Here is a 26,673-nt window from a genome sequence, read left to right as displayed (position 1 = left end):
GCAGGAGAGCTTCTGTAAAGTTTGGAAGGTAGGAGACGAGGTAATGGCAGAAGTCAAGCTGTGAGGATGGGGCATGAGTCATGCTTGGGTAGCTAAGTTGGTAGAGCACTTGCCCGCAAAAGGCAAAGGTCCTGAGTTCGAGTCTCGATCTGGCACACAGTTTTAATCTGCCAGGAAGTTTCATATCAGCACACACTCCGCTGCAAAGTGAAAATCTCATTCTGTGAGACAGTAAATTTTCGACATCTCTGCCTCGGCCAGTAAGAACTGTGCCACCCAACAAGAGGTTATGAGCGTTAAAATCTCCCAAAAGTAGGAAAGGTTTAGGGAGTTGACCAATCAGTGCAGTCAATGCATTCAGGCGTACTGCACCATCTGGAGGAAGATATATGTTGCAGACAGTTATTTTCTGCATCGTCCTTAACCTGACAGCCACAGCTTCAAGAGGGGTTTGACGGGGCACAGGTTCACTGCATATTGAGTTCAGGAGAAAGACACCTGACGCTCTATTATAGTTGTTACGGTTCCTGTAATATTCCTTATAGCTACGGAGGGTAGGGGTCCACATTGCCGGGAACCAGGTTTCCTGGAGGGCAATGCAGAAAAGAGGTGTAAAACTTAACTGTTGCCGTAGCTCATCCAGGTGGTGGAAAAAACCGCCGAAATTCCACTGGAGGATGACGTTATCATGAGGCTGGGAAGCCATGAAGTGCAAAAGGAGGCAGGTTATGCCTCAAGGTCAACTGCTGCCTCCGAATGAGTATTTGTAGCCATTTCTACAGTGGATGAGGCATCAGTGAGCTCCACGTCAGCAGGGGACACTAAGATCTCCACTGCATCCTGAGATGCAGAATGGATAGGGCATGGTGGTGGAGCCATGAGAGGGCCCTGTTTCTTAGCAGACTTGTTCTTAGTTTGCTTGCTCTCTCACTTATCTTCAGGGACTTGCTAGGAATATTTCTCCGCAGCAGCTTCAGGCATGGAGCAAGACTGTGAAGCTCTTCGTCCAGCATCTTTTGACTCCTTGAGCCACTGGTGAGTGTCCGCCATGGCATTAGTGGAGACCTTGGGAGAGAGGGCCCCAATGGACCCCTTCCACATGAGAGGAGCCAGAGGAGGCTATTGCTTCTCCGGTAGGGGGGTGGGGACCAATGTCCCCTGCGTTTGATTTATGTTACTTCTTCTTCTCTGTCTGAGGTGGAGGAGAGCGGGGCACAGGGGAAGTAGAGGCTTCTGCAAGATCGGGAACCAAAAGAGAGCGGGCGAACTTGGGGCGCACAGATGGTGCACCTCGTGATCGAGTGGTGGTAACAGTCTTCTGGCGGGGGAGATGGCGGGGAGAGGGGTCCCAGGAGGGAGCCCGATCACTGGCAGTTTCCGCAGAAGGGTGGCATTTCTTTGGCCACGGAGGGGGAGCGGATCCCTGAAGTGAGGTCATGGGAACTGCAGGGGAGGGGGAGACGAGAGTGGGGTAGGGCTGGGGTAAGAACAAAGGGGGGGGGGGGGGGAGGAGGAGGAGGAGGAGGAAAGGAAGTAACGGAGACAAAAGTTGAAGATAGTGACACTGGATGGAGTGTCTCATTCTTTTGGCAGGCCTCAGCATAAGACAGACGATCCAGGGACTTGTATTCTTGGATCTTCTTTTCTCTCTTGTGAGCCGGGAAATCCGACGAGCGAGGGGAGTGGCCGTCAGCACAACTGACACACACAGATGGTAGAACACAGGGGCTTCTCTCATGGAGTGGTGGCCAGTCACTACACAAAGGGTCTGCCATACAATGGGAAGACATATGCCCAAAATGCAAGCATCGAAAGCACCGCATAGGTGGAGGGACGTACAGCTTCACATCACATCTGTAGCACGTAACCTTCACCTTTCCTGGGAGAGTATCCCCCTCGAAAGCCAGAATGAAGGCACCATTATCAGTGCAGTCGTCTTTGCGACCCTTTCGCACGTGTCGAACAAAATGAACAACACTCCACTCCACATTAGCCTGGAGTTCCTCATCAGTTTGCAGGATGAGGTCCCTATGGAAAATTACTCCCTGGACCATATTCAGAGACTGGTGAGGAGTGATACACACTGGAACATTGCCAAGACTATCACAGGCATCAAGGCCCGCAGATTGGGTGGCAGAAGAAGCTTTGATCAACAGGGAGCCCAATCGCATCTCACTAAGAGACTCCACTTCACCAAACTTGTCCTCGATATTTCCCACGAAAAACAATGGCTTTGTGGCGGTGAATGTGTCCTCAACCGTCCTAGTACAGACAAAGTAACGGGAAAAGGGTTTCATCCCAAGACGGCGAGCCTGGCCCTCCTCCCATGGTGTAGTAAGGGAGGGGACAGTTGCCGGGTCATATGAAGCAGCATTTAATGATAATTCAGCATTCGAAGAGACGGCTGTTTGAGAATGGCCAGATTTTTGCAGCTTGATACACTTCATGTACCAAGCATCTGCCATGATACAACCCACTCCGATCAGGGGCTCTCCCCACAGGTGCCACCCAGCCACAGCGAGGGCCGTCCGGCATAGTGGCCATTGCGGGGAGTTCTGATGCTCTGACAAGATAAGCAACCACTCTCTGGAATACATGGGGAGGAAACAGCTCAGGTATCAGTAGTGGGATCCCTGTGTTGTCAGGGGGCTCAGCCATATGGGTAAATAACAGCCCCACCACATGGACTGGCTACATGTGCTGGTGACCTAGAAGGGTGGAAGGGGACTATAGTTGGGAAGGGAGAGGGGAAGGAAGGGGGGAGAGGAATTCACACCGTAGGTGCTAGAGAGGGAATTCTTCCCCATATGGCTCACACTAATAACAGGAAATTTTGAAGTGGAGGTCTAACCTCAAGTGGGGATCTAAAAGCCAAAAGGTTGAAAGAACAGGCAAGAGGAACAAAATTGCAACCAATACAGGTAACCAGATGGATAGCCTGGTCGACATAAATCAAAAAACACTGAGAGAGGGGAAGGAGGTGGCAGCGGGGAAGAAGTGAGAATAGGGAGAGAGGGGGCAGGTTGAAGGAATTGCAGCCAGGGGCGAAGAATGGGCCGTAACAGCTCAGGGACCCATGTGCGCCATGCACGAACTCACGAAAGAACCATGAGCCCCGCCGGAGGAGAGGGGCTGTCTACAGAAACAAACTGATGTTGAGTGTATGGAAAGCAAGAGGGACATTGTTATAGTCAGGAGGTTTCATGATGATACATTTCAAGAAGTAATTTTGAAGAATTCCATCAGGTAAAGCCAATTGTTATCAAGGACTATGGGATACGGGAGAGCTCAATAGCACTGACACCCAGTTGCAGTGACAGCAAATGACTAGAAACAAACTGAAAAAATATTATCAGAGTGTGTTTTGCAATTCATTGCATGTTTCAATGCACACATTCTGTACAAAAAATATGGCAGTGAAAAAAGCAGATTGGAATTCATTATTAATCTTGGGGAATATCTGTCCGAATCCTCTCCATAACAAGGGTTACCAATTGGACATGCACCTCAATCACCAAAAGTGAATTGTCTTGCAGCCAGGCATTTTCTAGAGGTTTTGCCATGCACAATGATGAAAAGACCAACAAGGATGTATGGAGTATGCATTAATAGTCCTATGTGCAACATCACATTTTAAAATATTTGACACAGAAAACAATCTGTAGTAACGCAAAAAATGAAATTTAATTTCTCTTTTTCATTCCATAGCACTTCAACCTGTCTTCTGGTCCACAAACTAAAATGAAGAAAGAAATGTTTTAATGACTGGGTAAGACACGTGGCACTAGCCAGTGCTAGCAGAAATTGCCAACTGAGGCAGAGGAGCATGGCTGAAAAATGTCTACTTAAGGGATTAAGCTGATGTGCTCTAATTAGATAGGTTATATTATAAATAAAAGTATTGAAGCTGGTAATTACTTATGCCTCCACAGCCCCCCCCCTTCCCCCCACCACCACCACCACATACCACTCCGAACTCTTGTTGCACAACAACCACTAGTAGGGTGAGGCTGCCTGTTGCTAATACCTAAGTGTGTAGAACTTCTGTGTCCTTTTGCTGTTGCTGTTTCTTACTTCATTATTCAAGCTGATGTGTTCTGATTATGTGGGTTGTGTTATAAATAAAAGTAGTGACAGTGACAAATATTTATGCCCCACAATCCCCAGCTACTTACGAATGCCATTGTTAAACTGCAATACTTGATTAAATGTAACTATTTGTGGAATAGCTGACATGATAGTCATCAACAGACATAAAGAAAACTGAGAATGTTTCTAGCTTTTGAAAGATTCCTTCTTCAGAGTCAATGGAATATAAACATTTCAAAACTGTGGCGTAGTCCCAGCCTACTAAATTGTGCTGAAACTGTGGCTGTGTGTGTGTGTGTGTGTGTGTGTGTGTGTGTGTGTGTGTGTGTGTGTGTGCGTGAGTGTGTGTGAGTGAGTGAAACCTACATCAAGACTGGGAGGAGGATTACTTGTGAACACACAGAACAAATATGGGGTCCCTAGATCAAGTCTCCATCTGGCACACAGTTATAATGTGCCAGGAAGTTTCATATCACTGCACACTTCACTGCAGAGTTAAAATTTCATTCTGGATATTTTTTAATTTCACAGGTTGCACACAAATTTTTTTTAAAGTCTTGTTGGTACACATGTTCCTGGTGTATGCTGGCATTTTCAGCTGTTTTGAATATTTAGTTTATTGCTGACAGTCTGAAAGGTTATGTATATTTACAAGTGTTCAGCGAATTTTTACCTTTGAAAAAGATGGATCAAAGAATTTGCTCTAAATTTTGTTTGAAACTGGAATAAAGTACAATACCGCATTCGTACTGTTGCCTGTGGCTTTTGGCAAATCTACTATGAGTATGACAAGAATTTAAGAGTGCTATAAACATTTTAAATAGAGTCAAGAAGATGAGCACAACGACCACCCTGGACATCCTACTACATCAATTACCGATGACAATGTGAAAGGTGTAAAGAAAATGGTTTTGGAAAAATTGCCGAATCACCATTAGAGAGGTTTCTGATGATGTCACCCTATCCTTTGGCTCTTGCCAAGCAATGTTTTGGGGAGTTTTGGGCACGAAACATGTAGTAGCAAAGTTTGTTCCTAAATTGTTGAATTTCAACCAAAAATGACGTTGCATAGACATTGCTCAGGAAATCCTGAATGAAGTCAACAATGATCCAGAACTTCTATAGAAGCTTATAACAGGTGACAAAACATGAGTACATGGGTATGACGTTGAAACCAAGGCCCAATTGCCCCAGCGGAAACTGCCTGAAGAACCAAGACCGAAAAAATTTCAGCAAGCTCGATCTAATGCGAAAGTTCCTCTCACTGTTTTCTTCAATTGCAATGGGATAGTACATTATGAGTTCCTGCCCTAAGGTGGTACTGTCAATAAGGAATACTTCCTAAAAGTTATGCGCCGTTTGCATGAACCAATCTGAAGAAAATGACAGGAATTGTGGGAAAACCACTCATGGAAATAGCATCATGCCAGAGCTCCCGTTCACACCTCAATTATGTTGCCTCAGGCACTGCATTCATCGGACATGACCCTCTGCGACTTCTTTCTATGCCCAGGGCTGAAGGGAACCATGAAAGGACGTTAGTTTGCCACCAATGATGATATAAAAACAGAATCACAGGCAGAGCTGAACATCATGATGAGAAGTGAGTTCCAGAAGAGCTTCCAAGACTGGAAAAACTGTTGGCACATGTGCATTATATCTGAGGGGAATTACTTCGAAGGGGACAAAGTTGTTGTTGATGAATAAAAAAATATTCTTAGAGAAACAAAAATTCTCATTACTTTTTTATCACACGTTTATGCATTGTATTGACAATCATTTGTCTTTTAAGTTACTGTTACCTTAAATTGAGATCTCCCAAACTTACAGTACAAGAATGGTCAAAAAATTACATATAGAAATTAATCATCAGGACATTCAATGTTTTGGACAGAAAAGTGATATATTAGTTCAAAATTTATAAATTTGTTTATACTGTTTTTGTTAAACTTGTTATCTACGATGGGTTGAATTCTAAAAATGTGCTGGAAAAAATTACACCATATAACTTGTTTCATTATTTCAGTAAATTTATAGCCAACAGTACTCAAAACCTTTCACCACCCAGAACGAACAAACAAGATCAGAAACCAAAAATTAAAAATCAAACTTTGTTATTGTTGTTGTTAAGATCTTCAGTCTAGAGACTGATTTGATGCAGCTCTCCATGCATCAAACTTTACAATACAAAATTAATGACCCTATAAACAGAAAACAAAAGATGATAATCTACACATTTCATCCAATAGCCTACTGGCTATGGGAGCAGTCTAGAAAAAAATTAAGGTCTGTTTATATGCCAGCATCGATCTACTTCCATTATTAGTAGCAGTAACTCAATTTACTTTTAGTACAACGATGTCTGCTTCCACCGATATATCTGACCAAATCAGTGGAATTTCCAAATAGTTTCCAAAGCAAAACACAATCTGAATATCATACGTTCCATGCTACTTGTATTTTCTAAATCAACTAACCCACTATAAAACATTAAAAGTAGTACTGCATTAAGCCTAACATTGCGTAATATTTAAGTAAACAAGCCTATGCTGTTCACGTAAACAGTGGCCCCAGGAGAGGATCATAATGATGCAGATGATGCAGGCAAAGGTGACAGTCGATTCTGATATGTCACGACTGCCACAAGCAGCAGTCTCAACAAATACATCAAGTCTCTTGACAACTTTTCCATGCCGGAAACAAGTTTCAAGTGCCCTGTTTATAGAATTCTATAGGCTGGATGCATAGCCAGCAACACAGGAGTCTAGCATCTGACCAGTTGTCGAAAACTTTAATCAGTGAGGGGAACAAATGGAAATACAACGGTACAACACTGAGTGAATGTCCAATCAAGCTGCGCAACTGTTGCACAAATGGAAGCTGCAACATGAAGTCAGTCAACAATCTGAACATTCCCTGTCTGAACACCAGCATGTTTCAGGACTTCTGTGTGCTACGTGAGAGGCACTCAAAGAGCCAATAACAACCATCTGGCCAAGGTGAATCACTTGCCTTTTGTATTAGACAATGTCTTCTGATGCAATACGACTGTTGAGAACTTCATCTATAGGCAGCTATTGCTGGAGCCCACGGCATATTGTATACACTACCTCTTCATAAAGAAAATCATGAGATGGGAAATATGCTGTGCGTCAGTTACTTTCTGTGATAAATGAATGAAAACAGTTAATCTCTAAATTATGTTAATGAGTGGAACAGCTGACGTAATATGCCTGTTTGTAATGAATAATGCACAGTCACTTTTAGTCATTTTGCTACTGAAGTCATCTTTCCTGTGTGGGGGTGCAATACAGGGAAATTATTTGTTTCTATACAAAATGCTCACAATAATTTCTGCACTCCCTCTTTTGAATGTGTTCATTTACGATGCATGCTAAAATAGGTTCATGTGAGTAGATGCTACAGGCTATTCCATTCAGCTGAATCCTACCTCATAGAGGGAGGTGTTCATGAGCTGTGCATAGTGTGGTTGTGCATTATATTTAAAGAATAACCCATAACCGATATGTCTATTTTAAGCCTGGACAGTAGGCTGGAGGATACTTTCATCAGGACAGCAACGAATGATGTACAACATCCTTAAATGATAAGCTGGCTGGCTTGCCACTGTTTCTGCTCAATCTTTGAAACTGCATGCCTGAGACACGAACTGGTACCTGGTCCCATAAGCTCTCTTCCACGACGATTCTCAGGCAGCGAATAAATCCCCCCCCCCCATACCATTGACCCTGGTTCTATTCCAGTAGTTCCCTTTCCCACCATTCTTACACTAAAGTGCTGCGGGCTTGTAAGGGATGCCTAGAGAATAACTTGCTCATGTGGAGTGGTTTGTGAACAGTGGAGAGTCATTCACTAGGGTTGTTGAGTGTGGACGACCAGTATTAGGCATATCTTCAATGTGGTGCATCACGTGATAACAGCTGAATGTTCACATCAGGTAGCTGTGATGTGAGACAATCTGGAGGGAGAACTTATGTTATCGAACCTTCTTGCTGTAAAATGACAATACACACATGGTATAGATTACATTAGATCAGATGCATTTTTTGTTCCAATAGATACACAGGGAAGAGTTACTCCAGGATGTAAAACATGTCAGAAAACACAAATACACAATAAATCTTGACAAAGACAAATGTATATGCTAATATACCTTCCACAGATACCAAGTGAAATGTTACTCACTGGTGTGAAATAAGTCAAAAAATCTTAAGGCTGTTTTCATCTAAAAGGTAACAACAAACTTTAAAAAAAAAACATGTAAATATTCAATACACTGAAGTGCAAGTGATAATTCTTAGGCTATTGTAGCCCTGTATCATTAAAAACAGAAAAATCATTTTATATTGTAAATGGATAGATAATAAATCTACTTGCCAAGCAGCAGCAGGGAAACACACACACAAAAGGGTTTAACTTTTATAAGCTTTCGGAGCCAGTGGCTCTTTCTTCTGGCAGAAGATTTGAAGGGGAAGAGAGCTGAAGGAGAAGGACTGGAGACATTTAGGGAAAGGGGTTCAGTTCAGAAAAGTCACCCATAACATCGGTCAGGGGAAGCTTACCAGACAGGATGAGAAGGAAAGACTATATACTTACAAACTATTACTTCATCTTAGAGGGGCAGACATCCAAACAGATCTAGGGTACGGCCATGGGAATCAGGATGGCTCCTTCCTATGCCAACCTTTTCATGGGTTGCTTGGAGGAGCTTTCCTAGGATCCATAAGCCTTCAGCCGCAGATCTGGTTCAGATACATTGATGACATCTTCGCCGTATGGACTCATGGTGAGGCTGACCAGTTAACATTCCTGGAATGTCTAAATACATTCACCCAATTAAATTTCACGTGGTCCTATTCTGAATCCCATGCCACTTTCCTTGATGTTGACCTCACCCTCACCGAGAGCCAGCTACACACTTCCAGCCACATCAAACTCACTAACAAACAACAGTACTTACATTTTGACAGTTGCCATCCTTTTCACATCAAATGTTCCCTCCCGTACAGTCTTGACATTTGAGGCAAACGGATTTGTGCAGATGCAGACTCTTTACAGTAATACACCACCACTCTCACTTCAGCCTTCAATGGACATAATTATCCCAACAGTCTAGTTCAAAAGCAGATTTCCTGGGACATCATATCCAATCCTGATACTGCTGATCCCTCCAAAAAACAACTTCAGAACACACCACTTGTCACCTAGTATTATCCTGGTCTCGAACATATTAACCAGCAACTTCAACAAAGCCATGACTTCCTAAAATCATGCCCTGAAGTGAGATCCATTCTGTATAAGATTTTGCCCAGCACACCTAGAACAGCTTTTCATCGCCCTCCCAATCTCCACAATATCCTTGTCAGACCCTATGATCCATCTGCACCGATCTCCCCACCCTATGGCTCCTACACCTGTGACCATCCCTACTGCAAGACTTGTCTTATGCACCTTCCTACCATCACCTATTCCAACCCTGTAACTGGCAGAACATATACTGTGAAACAACACATGTCATATACCAGATGATATGTAAACACTGTTTAGCCTTTTATGTTGGCATGACTAGCACCTAGTTATCAGCCTGGAGAGACAATATCCTGTTGCAGAGCATACTGTACAACATGACGGTCATGGCCTTGGTGCCTGATTCACCACATGTACCATCTATATTCTTCCCCCACACACCAGTTTCTCAGAACTCCACAAGTGGGAACTAGCACTACAACATGTCCTTGGTTCTCACCAACACCTGGCCTTAGTTTATGTTAATTTCTTCTGTCTCAGCATTTATTCATAGTAACTACTCCTTTCTCCACTCCATTTTAGTTTTCTACATCTTTCATTTTCTGCATTTTCTATTTTTTACCATCCCCCCTCCCACCTCTTGTTACTTACAATGCTCTTAGCTTTTCACTCTTATAAACTTAGGGACCGAGCGAGGTGGCGCAGTGGTTAGCACACTGGACTCGCATTCGGGAGGACGACGGTTCAATCCCGTCTCCAGCCATCCTGATATAGGTTTTCCGTGATTTCCCTAAATCGCTTCAGGCAAATGCCGGGATTGTTCCTTTGAAAGGGCACGGCCGATTTCCTTCCCAATCCTTCCCTAACCCGAGCATGAGCTACGTCTCTAGTGCCCTCGTTGTCGACGGGACGTTAAACACTAACCACCACCACCTCTTATAAACTTGTGCATGATATTTCAGTAGTAATCTCTGTTGTGCATATTACCCTGTCTTCCATCTTTAAGCTCTCAGGTTTTCAAATCTTGTCTGGTGCAGTTCCCAACAATTGGTCTTTCCTTCTCATCCCACCTGGTAAGTCACCCCTGACCCGGGCTTCTGGGTGACTTCTTTGAACTGTATCCCTTTCCCTAAACCTCTCCAGTCCTTTTCCATCACCCCTCTTCCTCCCCCTTAAACTCTTCTCCCAGAAGATGGAGCCACTGGCTCCAAAAGCTTGTATAACTTGAACCTTTTTGTGTGTGTTCCTCTCCCACTACCTGGTGAATAGTTGTTTTTTTTTTATATATCCATTTACATTATATTATCAATAACTGATTATTTTCATTGTCATAGAAAAATCATTTTACGACAATTATTTACAATGAATGCATTACTGCACTAAATTTGAACAGAAAACAGATTCTACATAATACTTGCATCAGTAAATGTTATTAGTAACACATACACATCAGTTCATCCTGCAAAGAAAGTCATCAGTGGAAATGACTCTTCAAGGCACACTAAAGGACTGAACAGTCTACACAAGTCATATTGCCTCATTCACTATAGGTGAGACAGTTGACTCTGCACTGAAAGTTTAAGTTCATCCCCTCCCCCCCTTTTTTTTAACTGTTCAGATCTTCAAAATAAGATGCTTTACATCTTGTTTTGTGCACTTCTGTGGCACCTTTAGTATCCAGATGTATTTCTGTAGTTACTAGTGACCAGCATGCTTCCTTGTCATGTCAACTCTTATGGCTGATCACTGCTGATAGACTGTCACCTCAACAAAAAAGGGTCATGGCTAATCACATAAAGTCTGGCCGGCCCCTCCTACCAACACACTGACTACAAAAATTTACAGTTGGCCACCAAACAATGGACCAGACATATCATGGCCAAATAGACAAAAGACAAAGAACACATCAAATTTTACAATTCTTATGTATGATTGTAACATACATTTATTTAAAATAGGAATTTGAAAACCCCTCTTCCTCTCTGTAAGTTTAGAAACAATTTTTAAGCACATATATTATTCTATAAAACGTTTTGTAGGCTATTCTCTAGTCATCATTTAATCTGTCAATGTCAAGAACATTGTCTTCATAAGAATTCTAAGTATCAAAAGCTTTCCAAACCACAAAAGTTTAATTCTTAGAGCTCTGTTCAGCTATGTATATTTTAAACCTAGATGCCCATTTGAAATTAACTTTACTTCCTGCTTTTCTTTCAGACCATGTGGGGTTTGTTATTCAATTTGTCTGTTTGCTTGAAACACATTTAGCTGAAAAATCTCGTACAGTTTTTGAATATGAGGCTGACAAGGGAGGCCTATATGAGGGACACGCAATATGCATACTCTTGTCATTCAGAACACACAGTGCTCCCACCCATTTCCCAGTGCAACACTACAGATTACTAATTCTAAATGTTTACGTAATTCTTTTGTGGCATTCTCCTTATACTGATGTATTAGAGGAAGAGACAGTCTATTCATTGATCACTGTCTTTCAAACTTGTGCTTTTTTGAAGAATGTGGGTGCATAAAAAGCTAATATTTCTTCAAAGTAGAATGAAGCACTCCCCTCTTGATTAACATCATATATGAATACTTAAATAAGTATAATTAATAGTGAAGCATATAAATAGCTGTTTCTCCATTCCTTGCCTCTACCCACACCGTTGTTTTTTTTTTTTCCTTTTCTTGGCACTAATATCAATAAAACACAAGCAATGAATTTTGCACTACCAGTGAGACTCATCGTCATTATCATTAGGAATGATGGTGGCAGTTCGTAAGTCATCGCTTGTGTTTTGTAGATCTCAGCATGAAGAAGAAAAAACAAAGGTGTGGATTGAGGCATGGAACAGAGAAGCAACTGTTTGTATGTTACATTATCAATTAAAGCCCAATACTTACACGGCTGAGAAACAACAATTGTTACTTCCTCAATGGAACCAGCCCTGCACAAGCAGATTTAAGAAACCTATTAGATAAATTACAATGTGATGGTATTTTTGTATCTACAGGGTTGTCTTAACCAATGCTCAGTTATGTAACATGTACATAATAGTTTCAGACACCAAACAATCTACCTGTGAACAGTGTGTCAATTATTATTTCACAGAAAAGCTACATACTTATTCCATACATCATTTATGGGCTAAAATGTAACTTTCTGGACCCATAACATAAATTCTCAGAGACATAAACAACATTTGAAACAGTGTCACTATTTAGAGTGCCATCACCCAAAGCCTTCAGATTATGTATACCACATTCAAAGTAAATGTGTAAAATTAATTGGTATTTCATTTTTGGTGCTAATCACGTGTGCAACTAATTTGACTATATATTTTGACCCGAGCAAAATTTAGTGTATCTGTATTGTTGGTTCGCATCAGATAAAATCTGTTCTGTTGTAGCTAGGCACGAATTTATCCTGTGTGGCCTTTGAACAAACAATTATCACTGCCTTTTTTACAATTTCATTTAAATGTGATATCCACAAAATGCAAGCTGATGTCATCTGCGAACAAAGTAATATTCTCTAAATGCTATAATTAACTGTGAATTTAGAGTTTTGCTTTCGAGTGTGGTGATATTAAAATGGGTATTGGAGCGACCGTATTCGGGAATAACGTACATGATTATTGACTATAATGTGTGTTGACAACCTGTTTCACTAGTGCGATGATCTCGCAAACAGCCGATAAATTACTTTAAAACTCTAGACGTATGACCATATTTTCAAACTTATCGCAATTTTACACTGCACGGATTATAAAACTCTGTTTTGTTTCATTCACAACTAGGACACCTGCCACAACAAAAGAAAGCATACACTACAGAATCTTACCGCAACTGGTAGCAATGAATGGATTTTCTTCTGATAATTGTGTTTTTCATCAAATATATCAACTTTAAGGCCATCTGCTTTACCACAAAGTCGGCACAAATTCGGATCAATTTCCGGTTCCAAAACCATCATTTCCTCTCTCATTTCATTCCATGAAGACTTCGACGCCCGTCTACCGCGGGTGTTTGGTGAATACCACAGACAAGCTTTATTGGTGCGTACCTTCCTTCCTATACGACTTCTACACTTTCTGTATACATTATTAGCGAAAAAATTTTGTAGGTCATAACGAATTTAGAGACAGTAAAGTACTTTATTTTAGCTTGTTTTGGGCTATGCAAAATTTTGTGGTGCTTCGTACCGAATAGGGAAATGTTGGCAGAATGTAAAGCACCATTATATTGTATTTCTAACGTTAATATATTTTCACGGTGTCTTTTAACGAATGGTCAAAGAACTGATCCAGAAATAAACCATATCAACAATGCACTCGTATTTTAAGGGGCCTGCACACGTACAGTATTTATTGACAACACTATACTGAAGCGACCTCGCACCATCAATAACATTAACAAAAATTGTCAATTGACGACGCGGTTTTACAAGGCCACGATGACGAACACCCAAAAGAAAGCGTGTGCTGCAATTATATTAGCTATAACTTGCAACAGCAGGAGACAAAGAGGAAATGGATCCGACAATGGCTGAAAAAAGGAGCGATTGGCCACATATTAATTTACTGACAATCAAAACCATATATCCTTAAGATTTCACACTTTTTCCGACGAGTCTTGCACCGTATCGGCTCAACAAGTTATTAATTTTGAAACGAGATAAAACAGGGAAGCAAGATACGTAAATGAGAGACGCAATCGCAGCCAACGAGAAATTAGAGGAGTATATTTGATATTTCTGGCGACGTTCTGGTCATTCGAATGCTCTAAGTCTTGTTCTGTAATATCAGGAAACACAATTACTATAATTCTATTAAATCTGTGAAACAATTATACCCGACTAGAAAAAATATTTTCTGACAACAGGTGTAAAACTTTTTTTTTACGTTTTGTAATAATTTGGTGAAATTGAAGTGTATTTCGCACACCTCATACTAGTAATTGCAAATATATGATGTACTTTTCGAAGCGGAAGCGTTTTTCCAAACTGCCTTGTAATTCTGTCCTAATGTAAGCAGTGTCATAGAGACCCCTCCGTTCACCATCCGAAAGCGGTATGTGCTATGATTTGCCTCTCATAGGTCTATCAAAATTGTTTTATGTTAAAAGACCACTTGAAAAATTGAATCTGATGTACGATACGAACAAAGGCGAACTGAAAACAAAAGGCACACACTAAAACGCCTCGTGACTGATACGTGAAGCTGTCAATATCACAATGGAGAATATTGTCAAACCGTCAATACTTGACCTCACACGTTCAGTATGTATTGACAGTACAGAGAATATTTTGAATGCCATCAATACTGCTTGTTCATATTTCTAGTACTGACAGTACATCAATATGCGCCCTTTAGACGATCAATATACTCACGCTTTGACATTATTATTAAACAGTGAGCTCAATACTAAACCGGAGAGACACTACTACGCGAAGCAAAGCCGTGACGCGCGACGTCAGTCACCATGTTAACTCTTTCAAGTCTGGTGGTACAATTTGTGTACCACACTATATTACACCGCAGTTGAAGAGAGATGGGGCCCCTCCACGCCCGCACCAACGTGGTGCCCAAACCAAAAGTGCTACTGTCACTTCTGTCAACATGTTAGTTATCTAGTAAGTGGATCACAGGATGCTGGGTGGCAGTTGGATGGTGGTACATTATTTAAACCACCATTCTGGATGCGTATAACAACACACCTCGTGACAGATTACTTGAACTACTAGCAGGGCACGTTCTGTGTAGTTCTTACATGTATGCATCAGATGGCAGCAGTAATTGGGTTCTTGCAACAGCGCTAGTACTTCGTGTATCTCTACGTCAGTCGCGCTCAAGAACACTGAAGGCATTGTTTGTGCAACATTGTTATTTGCTAGCTGCTAAGGGAAGTCACCAACAAAATTTCATTTGTAGTATGTAAGTACATTTATTTATTACAATTTTTTGTGTTGTTCAGACTAATTCTATGAAAAATTATTAAAATGTAGCTAATTATTCATCGGTTCAAAATATCTACCGCCGTACCATAACACTCGGCCGCCCGGTTAGCTGTGCGATCTAATGCATTCCTTTCCGGGCAGGAAGGTGTACAGGTCCCCGGCACGAATCCGCCTGGCGGATTAGTGTCGAGGTCCGGTGTGCCGGGCAGTCTGTGGATGGTTTTTAAGGCGGTTTTCCATCTGCCTCAGTGAATACATACTGGTTCCCCTTATTCCGCCTCAGTTACACTATGTCGGCGATTGCTGCGCAAACACTTTCTCCTTGTATGCTTACACCATAATTACTCTACCACGCAAACATTGAGGTTACATTCGTCTGGTATGAGACGTTCCCGGGGGGGGGGGGGGGGGGAGGAGGGGGGGGGGAGTGGCCCACTGGGCGCCGAACCACACAATAACCCTGGGTTTGGTGTGGGGCAGCTGTGGGTTGAGTGGACTGCTGTAGCCTGTTGTGTGGTTGTGAACCACTGAGGGCTTTGGCAGGGACGAGGCCTCTCCGTCGTTTCTAGGTCCCCAGTTTCATACAATACAACACAATACCATAACACTCAGTCTACTTCAAACATGGGTAGATCTTACTCTTTACTTTTCAGTGATAATGAGGGGCCACAGAAAACTGAGTGAGTCTGAAATTTTGAAAGCCCTTGATACTGGGGAAAATGATGACAGCAGTGACTGCATCCAAAAATATTCTGTTTGATTCTGATACGTCAATTTATTCTGAGGATGAGTGCCCAGCTACCGTTTTAGTGAATGGGCCACCAAACACTGAGCTAAGCTAAACTGTCACAGCGCATCAGACTCCATCTGAGACAGCTGATGATCAATCGGAGACTGAACATAAGTGGAGCAAAACTGAACGCCCTACTGAGGCCCCTGCATTTACTTCCCAGTTTGGTCCCAGTGATTTTATTGTGGAGTTAGGTACACCATTACCATCTTGGTTATTTGGCATTCTGCTTTCATACGATATTATGGAGTTAATTTTATTTCAGATGAACTTGTATGCTCAACAGTCGTCTCTGACTACTGGTAAACCTTATGTACCAACATCCAAGGAAGAATTAAAAACTTTCTTATGGATAAATATCTTGATGAGCATAAAACCACTTTCTAGTTACAGAGGTTACTGGAGTTCAGGTGCTGACATACATGATAGTTTGTGAGTCAGCTAATGTTAAGGAGACGTTTCAAGTGGTTTCTCACCAACCAGCATTTGAATGAAACAGTAAAACGCAACAACAAGGGCACACTAACTATGATAAACTTCACAAGTAGCGTCCTTTTCTAGAAAATGTTGCACATATCTTTCAGAAAGCACTGAATCCAAATGATTGCATAGCAGTGGACGAATCCCTGATTAAATTTAAAGGCAGATCTTCTCCAAAATAGTACTTGCCAAAGAAGCCTATCAAGAGAGGCTACAAGGTGTTGGTGCTAGTGGGCAAATCTGGCTATGCCTGGGAACTCAAAATTTACACTGGAACGACAGATAATGCTGTAGAAAAGAAATTAGGAGAAAGAGTTGTGAAAGACCTCACTGAAAACATTAAATTTAGGATCGCAGGGTTTATTTTGATAATTACTTCAATAGCCCAGATCTCCTTCGAGATTTGATAGAGTACAATATGCATACTTGTGATACAGTGAATCCAAGTAGAAAGTCCTTACCCATGATGAAATGTGACAAGAAATGAAAGGAGGTGACTATTATTGGGCTATTAGCAATGCAGGCCTGAGTATGATGAAGTGGAAAGATAAGAGATCCATCCATCCGCTTTCAACTTCCATGATCCAATTCGAAGAAGGGAGGGTACTAGAAAGGAAAAAGATTTAAATGAAACAAAATTTTCTTGCCGCATTGCTTTCTGTGATTACAATACCAACATGAATTGTGTCAATAAATTTGGCCAGCTGAAGGGAGTATATGAAACTGATAGAAAGAGCAGAAAATGGCGGCACAGAATATTTTGGTACTTCATTGATACCACCATGGTGAATGCTTTCATCATCCATAAAGAAATGAAGTTACCTAAGATGACTATGAAGGATTTCAGAAGAAAAATCACCAGGGACTTAGTGGCTTCTGCCTTGGTAGCTTCAAGAGGAAAAAAGCGAACTCGGAGCAGCATTATCCAGTTCAACAAGAAGAAACCCCATGGACCTGAAATCTGTGCATCTTCAAAGTTCATCTCATAAGCCAGAAAGATGTACAAGGAGGCAATGCGCAGCATGTAGTCCCAAGAAACAACAAATTCACACCAACTGGAAGTGTAGTATGTGTAAGGTTCCTCTACGTTTAGGGAAAAGGAAGTCTTGCTCCCAAGACTACCATGCATCTTAATGCATGGTGGTACAAAAAATGAACTACCTCCCTTGTGACCAGCAATGATTACAAAAAAATTAAATTTTTGTGTAGAATGGTAATAATTATGATCATTCTATTATAAATATGTTGCTTATACGATTTTTGACAGTAAAAGTAAGTCATGTACTTCTAGAGCTGTCTTTTTGGTCAAATTCTGTATACCTGAAACAGTTAAAGAGGTGCAAGGTGCTAAATTGTTCTGCTATACAGAAAGAAATACCATTACCATGTACACTATATGATGCTGTGTGTGATTAGTTATTGTTTACTGTTAGCTATTGCCTTGTATCTTCTAACCCTTCACTGCAAGATCAATTTCGCAATTATTCTGCTGTGTTTACACACGTAATTTTGGTACTGCCGCTAAGGCTGCTGACAAATTATGCTTCTCAAAACCTTGCCTATGTGCAACAGATTTTTTTATTATCACTTGTCGTATTTTATTTCCTTAATAACGAAAAATGACGAAAAGATTAGATTAGATTCAGTTTTGTTCCAAAGTTCCGAAAAAATGAGATGATTCTCGTGGATGTGGAACATGTCAGAAAGTATAACATAAAAAACATAACACATTTGAATATAATACTTACTACCCTGATCATTTGTCAGGAGATGGTCAAAACAGGTAAATACAATACAATAAATTGGAACAGTAAATATTTACGTAATTAATACACTGTCAGAATGAAATATTGTTATGCACTTTCAATAAATTTATCGTACATAAAATACTTAATCTTGACTGTTGTGAATAAGTGCTGTCAAAAACTGAAATCTAACGTACATTTTTACTTAAGCTGGCTTAACAATCTCTGTTAAGATATTCATCTATAAAGTAGAAGAAGTTATCTATCAAAATGTCATTCAAACTCTGTTTAAACTGTGTTTTATATGAAACCAAGTTATTAATGGTTGCTGGCAATTTATTGAAAATGTGTTTTCCTGAATATTGGAAACCATTTTGTACATGGTAAATGTTTTTAGGTCTTTACGTAGATTGTTCTTATTCCTAGTATTAATACTATGTATTGAGCTATTGGTTGAAAATAGAGTGTTATTACTTGCAACAAATTTCATTAAGGAATAAATCTACTAGTTGGAACAGAAAATTCGTTCAATAAGTTTCTAAAATATGTTCTTGAATTTACATCACAAATGATTCTTACTACACGCTTTAGCATGCTAAAAACGTTTGCTCAGTTTGATGAATTACCCCAGAAAATGATTCCGTATGACATAATTATATTTATGTCCCCTACTACTGCGAAGATAGACTTGTATAGGCGCTTAAGCAATTCTATGGTATTCCCTTCCCAACTCAATTTATTATCAAGTTGTAGTCCCAGAAATTCAACACTGTCAACCTATTTAATCTGCATGTCTTCATATGTTATACACAGGTTCTGAACTGCATATATGTGTCTTTTCGAAGTTTAATAATGGTGAATTAACTTTAAACCGTTTATTAATTTCAGTGAAAATTTGATTAGCAGCTATTTCTAAATCTGTACTCGACTTGCTACTTATTGTAATGTTTGTATCATATGTAAACAAAATAAAGTTAGCATTTGGCAATGTAACAGACGAGAGGTCGTTAATGAACGCAAGAGAAAGCATTGGACCCAAGATGGAACCTTGAAGAACACCACATGTAATTAATTCCCAATCAGATGATGACTGACCGATTACTGCACAGGTATTTCACAATGAGACTCTTTGTGGTAAGTTCCTATGGGACCAAACTGCTGAGATTGGAGATGGGGGGGGGGGGGGGGGGGGGAGCCGCCCGAACCAAGGCAAGATGCCTTTGTTTTCTGTTACTTAGATAAGACTCAAACCATTTCGCAGCACTGCCAGTAACACCATAATATTCTAATTTGTTTAAGAGAATGGTGTGGCATGCACAGTCAAAGGCTTTTGACAGGTCACAGAAAATGCCAGTAGCCTCTAATTTATTATCTAACGAATTAACTACATTTTCACTGTAAATGTTTATAGCTTTCTCTATATCAGAACCCTTAAGAAATCCAAACTGTGACTTGGACGATATACTATTTGCAGTCAGATGCTTAAAGAGATGCTTGAATACAATCTTTTCAAATATTTTTGAGAAAGTCTGCAAAAGTGAAATTGGTCAATACTTTGATGATATGTCTTTACCCCTTCTTGTAAAGAAGCTGAAGTTCTGGAAATATTCCACTGATAAGAAATTGATTACATAAATAACTTAAGCTGGAACTCAACTCGCGTGAATACTCTTTGATTAACTTCATCAATATGTTATCACACCCACTAGAATACTTAGATTTTATGATGGATACTACTTCTAAGGAGACATGTCTTCATTTTCATTTTACTGAAGTTAGTTTTAAAGATTGGTCTCAGATACTTCATTGCACTATTCACCAAACCTGATAACACCAAGCTGTCAGTAACAGTAATGAAGTACTTGTTTACTTGTTTATTTTGTGGCCAGATGTAATTAAATTATCATAATAAAGTTGCTTTGATTTCTGGATTACTTGCTTCAATATTTTGCAGTATTCTTTATAATGCATTACAATGCTAACATCAGAGCTGTTCCTAGATAGTAGATACAATCTCCTTTTTTGTCCCACATGATATCTTTATTCCTTGAGTAATTCATGGTTTATTTTTTTTAGTTATGTGTGATTTGAGTTATCTTTAGGGGAAAATAATTTTCAAAAGTGGAGGGAACTTTATTAATGAATGCTTTGTATTTTCCATTTGGGTCAGAAGTATTCTGAACATCCATCCAGTTCATGTCTTTGAGCAATTTCCTGAATTACTCAATTTTTGACTTATTTATTAGCCTCCTGTAACCAGATTTATAGATTTTTTATACTGACAAGTTTCCACATTTAATGCAAGATGCTGCATGTTGTGAGCAGATGGCCCATTTACTATTGGTTTTGTGATAAAACTTTTTTCCCTGGATTTGTTTACAAAGATATTAGCAATAGCAGTCTCAAAGCATTTACATATCCTAGCAGCAAAGTTCACAGTAAACTAAATTGTATGATAGTGTTACTGATTGTGATAATTGTTCATTGACAGAGATTTTCAATAAAACTACATTAAAATCACAAACAACCACTATTTCCTTGTTTTTTTGTTAGTTTTTTTTACTGTGAAATAGGACAACAGGACTTCCAGATTTTTTTATGAAGATGTTAAAACTTTCTGAAGGTGATCTGTATATACCTACTATTATAAAGGACTTACCATAAAACACTTCTACTGCTGCACAAGCTTCTAAGTGCTGCTCTGAGCAAAATTTATTAACACTTCACCATCCGCACATCTCGTACAAATTTATTCCAGGGTGTATACATACACAAGAAAAAAAATTCCTGGATTATTGCCAGATATCCCATTAAAAATATACTTTTTCAAATGCGAAAATACACAGTATGTTTTCCATTGATTTTTCCCTCAGAACCGTATAACTTATCAATCCTTTGAATGGTTAACGTTTTATATACTGGCGTATAACTTCCCAGAAAAAAATCTGCAGAAGAGAAATTTTGGAAAGACTTTTGATGAAAACAAAGGAGAGACGTTTTGGAAAGACCTTTGATATGCAGCAACATATACGCTGCATATTTTCGTATTACGAAAGTATAAATTCGAATTGCACCAAAAACAGCAGGTTAAGCCTAGTTTACATGACGACATTGGGTCGTGCCATTCGTTGCGTGGAATGAGTTGCATGCAAATGGTTTCATATTTGACTGTATGTGCAAATTTTTTTAGTAGTAATAATAAAATTACCTAAATAAGGAAGTTAATTTTTTTAACCAGAAGCCAATTATTTTGTTTTGCAATTAATGGCCAAATTCTGTAACTTTATATCTTCTCTTCTTTGAGTTTGTATTAAGTTGAACTAACTTCACTGTTGTCGAGATCTACACATGTCTGTTAGGTGCTTCTTCTTCAGACGCCGTAAAATTTCTCATTCTTTACCGTGTAGGTAATGTAATTTTCATTTACTGGACTTCTTCCTCATATACAGGCAGCAGGTGTGACGTGACATTTTCGTGGTGCGCGGAAGAAAACAAAAAGGCCTCATATTTTTGCACTCAGAGAAATTATTATTCAGATACCGTCAAAACTACTACAAGCATCTCATATCTAAACACGTCCTCTCTCCACGAGAACTCAAGAAATAAGGTGACAATAAATTGAACGAGGTCTTTATCATTTGTTCTCGCTTTCCAGCGTAGCAAAATAAATCTTTTGTGGGCACATAAAGCAGTTATCCTTAGCTTTTCCTAAGTAGGAATACAATTTCCGCCACACTGTGCGGCGACATGCAATGGAAGTGCACAGTGTTTTGCATGTAATTGTATAGCTTAAATTTAAGTTTGTGCCAAAAGGAGTACAACGAACTTTATTTGTCCGCGTATTTTTCTTTGTAATTTGAGTTGGAGTTGTCAGCTTGTCTTACTTACACATTATCTTACAGGAAATACACAACTTACATACGGAATGATAATTTACCAAGTATTTAAATGAGGGCACTCCAAGACCGGTTACTTGTCCTTTTGGCAACATTGCTAGACTCTGTGTGCATGCGCAAGAAATATGTTTGTTGGCTGTGCAAGAGCTGTTAATGTTTCACGCATTATTGTGTACGGTCGTCCGCACTTCCACTCGCGCTTTTAGTGTCGTTTTGACACTGAATGCCGTACTATCCACCGAATCTCTTGCTGTGACGTGGTCTTCCATACTGACTGCAGTGCATGTGCGTTTACTCTTCAAGAACCGATGTTGTGGTATACTGTTCACCTATAATAAGGCCCGGGAAGAATCTTCTCCATCATATCAACATTTTTCAGTGGGGTGAACGCTGCACATCAACACCTGACGTCAAGGTAAGTGACGCTTGCACAAATGTAGTTGGCTGATTAGTATATCAGACGTTGCATAGAAATACAAACAAAAAATTCATTCGCAGCACTATTGCACACCCGTTTGGGTACCACTATATGTTTCGTTGTTCACCTTGGTGTGAGAATCGTTTTTAGTCCTTGAGGTTTTTTCCTTTTAGATAGTTCTTCAAGTTTATCATTTACATATGACTGGATATACACAAAAATTCACATAAATATTTTTGACATAACTATGCATATTACAATGGATTACATTAACTGATATTCCACTCATTATTTGCATCAAACATACCAAAACATTACATTATCGTTACTGGTTAGTACAATTTGTTAGTTAACCTCAAAAGAAAAATTCCTTTGTACGTAAAAACAAATAACTTATTTACATTTCATTAGATTCTGTTGCTACATACGCATTTAATGTATCCACATTTTATTTTCTGTTCATGCCTACACCTGTTATGAGAGTTTAATATTTTCCTAGGGAGAAATATGGAAAAGCATTTACACCGTGATTCTACATTACATGTTGCTGGCCTAACTATGCTTTGGCGCCGCCACCTGTATTGGAGAAGAGATAAGGAATTCCACTCTACTGGTTTATGGATTGCTAAGGAAATGTCGTTCGCCCTTTCTTAAATCACTTTTCATGGAACCCCTGTTCCATGGAAACAAAACGTATTAACGCCTCAGGTACAGAAATATTCAAGTATACATACTTGAACATTTCTGGTATCTCAACTGTAGATTTTTCAGCCCTCATTTAACTTTAGGACTCACTATCTCAGAATGAATAAAAATGGACTTGTACCACTATTGAAATAAGCCCTTCATATGCCTCGGTGTTTATATGTGTTTTGCATTCAGTATGTACAGGAAAAATGTTTTATGGTTGTACTGCGACGATGTATATTCTTATTCTTCATTTGCTTGATGACCAAAATATACACATAGTAACAACTAAATCATTTCTTTGAGGTGCGGCCCGTTTTTTCATTTGGTACCTATAACACCCATCGTAAATCTCTTCTTCTGTGCCGAGTCGATGCACTGGTCACTGCAATATAAAAAACTTATAACGAACTTAAAAACTAATTGTGTTTTGTAGCTCATAGGACACTCATATACTCTGTCATCACATTTGCTCACAGATGTTTTCCCATAATTCATTCTTATTTGTTCATAAATATTCATTTGAATTTTTATTCCTCTTATTCTTTTACCATGTTAAGAAAGTTATTGCTACATTTCCTACGGTATCTTATCCTTTTGTTAGCTAACATGTACTGTATATTTCCTCATAATGATTTCTTTTACTATTACTTATAACTTATATATTTTAGAGTTGAAATAACTTTCCATATTGATATAACATTATATTCTTTCATTCTCTGATAGTAGAATATGTTTGTTAGATGTTAATATTTATTTTGAAACTGAGTTTGACACTTGTGTAGCTTGGCGTTCCTAGTTCATTGCACTGCGAATTAGCCTGCTACGCTTGCATAAAGTCAATGTCTCTTCCCTAGTACTGATGTAAACATGCATTGTTGAGTGTGCACAGCTGATTCGTATGCAGCTCCTGTTTGTATTTCGCTTCACATGAAGCTGTGTTTTTACACTTACCTCTTGTCAAATTTCTGTTTTTGCTTTGTTGAGGACAAGGGGTTATTTTTAGGAAATACGGTGCGAAATTTTGATTTAGTGTGTATCAGTGCGCGATGTGCCAGCCTCACAGCAAACGGCGGATGAAGGCTGGCCGGCGCGTTATGCAGGTGGCGCAGTTTTGCAACGAGCTTCGGTATGTGTGTACGTGTGCGGCAGCCATCAGAATGCAGCATTAGTAGAATTACGCAGGCGCGGGCTGTGTGTGGCGCGGTTGCGTTAGCCAACTCATCGAGAACCTTCTAATAAACACGCCGCCGCGTAACCGGCGGATTCAGCAGCGATCTGCACTATTTAAGGGCATCAGAGGTGGGCGTCGGCATTCGGTTCGACCGACTGGGCGTTCGGTCGCTGTCACGTCATCGTAGTCAGTGACGCTGTCTCCGAGGACCGGTCGGCGGGGACGTCGCCCGCTGCTGCATTGCCGACTCCCGGCGTCGTCACGAGCCGCCGCGTCTGCAGCGTGCATGCTGGGCCGGGCCTCGTGCTGCTAACCACCTACCGCGGGCGTAGCCGCTGACGGAACGCGGCGTCGCGTTCCCTGGACTGCATGCATCAGCTCGTCTCCACCACGACTGGTGGTGGGGCTGAGCTACCGGAAAATGTATTGGGAGAACCAACAATAAAGAGGAAGATTGCTAAAAACAGCCACCGTCTTCTACCGAGCCAAGCCTTACAACCACGACCACGTCACCACTCCCGTCATGCCATTACAGCTTATAAAACAAGAAAATTGCTTGAGTCTATACACATTTCATTCAATTTTTATAAAACTATAACATTTACTTATAAGACTATTTTATACATGTCTCTACAGGATGGAAAACTCCAAAACGACAAGGAAAACTCTCAATAATGTAACGAAGGGAAAATGTGGCACAGAATGTCAGAGAGCGATCCAGAGGGATCTGTAGAAGTTCACTATAAAAATCTCAAAAACGGCAGAGGGTGCTGCAACCACATAGCAAACGCGAAAATTCAAAATAACATCGCTCTCGCGTGGTAAAGTAACCGGATGGAAGAACACAAGAAGAAACACTCTGAGAAGATGAAAAGTTTTCGTGAAGCAAAGAAAAAAAACCTCCCAGAAATGAAATTGTGAATTCAAGTTCAATCACTCTCCAAAAATAAAATTGGGGTAATCGTTATAGTCCGCAGGTTGTGGTCGTACGGTAGCGTTCTCGCTTCCCACGCCCGGGTTCCCGGGTTCGATTCCCGGCGGGGTCAGGGATTTTCTCTGCCTCGTGATGGTTGGGTGTTGTGTGATGTCCTTAGGTTAGTTAGGTTTAAGTAGTTCTAAGTTCTAGGCGACTGATGACCATAGATGTTAAGTCCCGTAGTGCTCAGAGCCATTTGAACCATAATCGTTATAATAATAATGAAAACCATGACGTTACTTACACATACTTTTTTCTCTGACGACAAAACTGCTGTCATAAAGTGTCACTACTCGTGAAAAACCTTTAAATCTTTGTGTGGGTGGGGACTTTTGTCTTGTCCAATTCTTTCATATACTAATCTGTAAGTTCCAGGATAAGGTATTTTTGTAATAATATATGGTCCTGACTACAGTAATTGTCAATTTTTGTTTAACTTACCGATCTTTCTCGATTTGGGATGTGTTCTCAATGAGACTCGTTGCCCTTGTATAACTCGTTTTAACTTTTTGTTGTATATTCTCTTTCTGTATTCTGCTCTATTCTCCAGCGTAATTACTGTTTGTTTGATTTTATCCTGTAAAGTTAACTCTGTAGTAGGTAATTTTGGTATGGGTGATAGCCATTCGTCATTTTGCTTTGTGTTAAACATCAGTTCATTACGAGTGAAACCTGTGGAAGAGTGAGCGCGATTGTTTACTATTTGCATAAATGGAGTAACGTATTCAATCCATCATGAATGTTTATTAATGTCCTTATAAATCTATTGAATTCTTTAAACATTCTTTCCAAGGGACTTGCTTCGGGGTGGAAAAAACTCACCAAGACGTGTTTAATGCCTGTGTGTCCATGAATTGCTTCCATTTTCTTCCCACAAAATAGGCTGCATTGTCTGTTAATATGACTTTGGGTTTCCCTACTCTTCATAAATAATCCTATCCAATTGTCGTTATGATGCTACTGGCTGTAGTGGTTTTGATAGCATAAAGTTTGATGTATTTTGTGAAAATATCATAAAGAGCTATTATGTATTTGACACTTCCTTTTGCTCTAGGATATGGCCCTGCGATATCCAGAGAAACTATTTCCAGTGTAGCTTTCGTTTAGTATGGGGTGTAGTTCTGTAAACTTAAACATATTGGATGGTTTTGTTCTTTGGCAAATAGCATACTTTCTTAATATTTGTGAAAC

General features: G+C 40.0%; 1 protein-coding gene across 1 annotated transcript in view; it reads right to left on the bottom strand.

Annotated features, from left to right (window-relative positions):
• Window positions 1-13,667, bottom strand: part of LOC124593675 — a 106,655-nt gene extending 92,988 nt beyond the window's left edge. Inside the window, exon 1 of the mRNA XM_047131968.1 lies at window positions 13,202-13,667. Coding sequence (XP_046987924.1) covers window positions 13,202-13,345 — 144 coding nt within the window. The 5' untranslated portion in view covers window positions 13,346-13,667. The remainder of the gene's footprint in view (window positions 1-13,201) is intronic.
• Window positions 13,668-26,673: the final 13,006 nt, after the last annotated feature.

The sequence above is a fragment of the Schistocerca americana genome, chromosome 2 (genome assembly GCF_021461395.2).
Source record: "Schistocerca americana isolate TAMUIC-IGC-003095 chromosome 2, iqSchAmer2.1, whole genome shotgun sequence".
NCBI lineage: Eukaryota > Metazoa > Arthropoda > Insecta > Orthoptera > Acrididae > Schistocerca > Schistocerca americana.
This window is presented reverse-complemented; position numbering and strand designations above follow the sequence as displayed.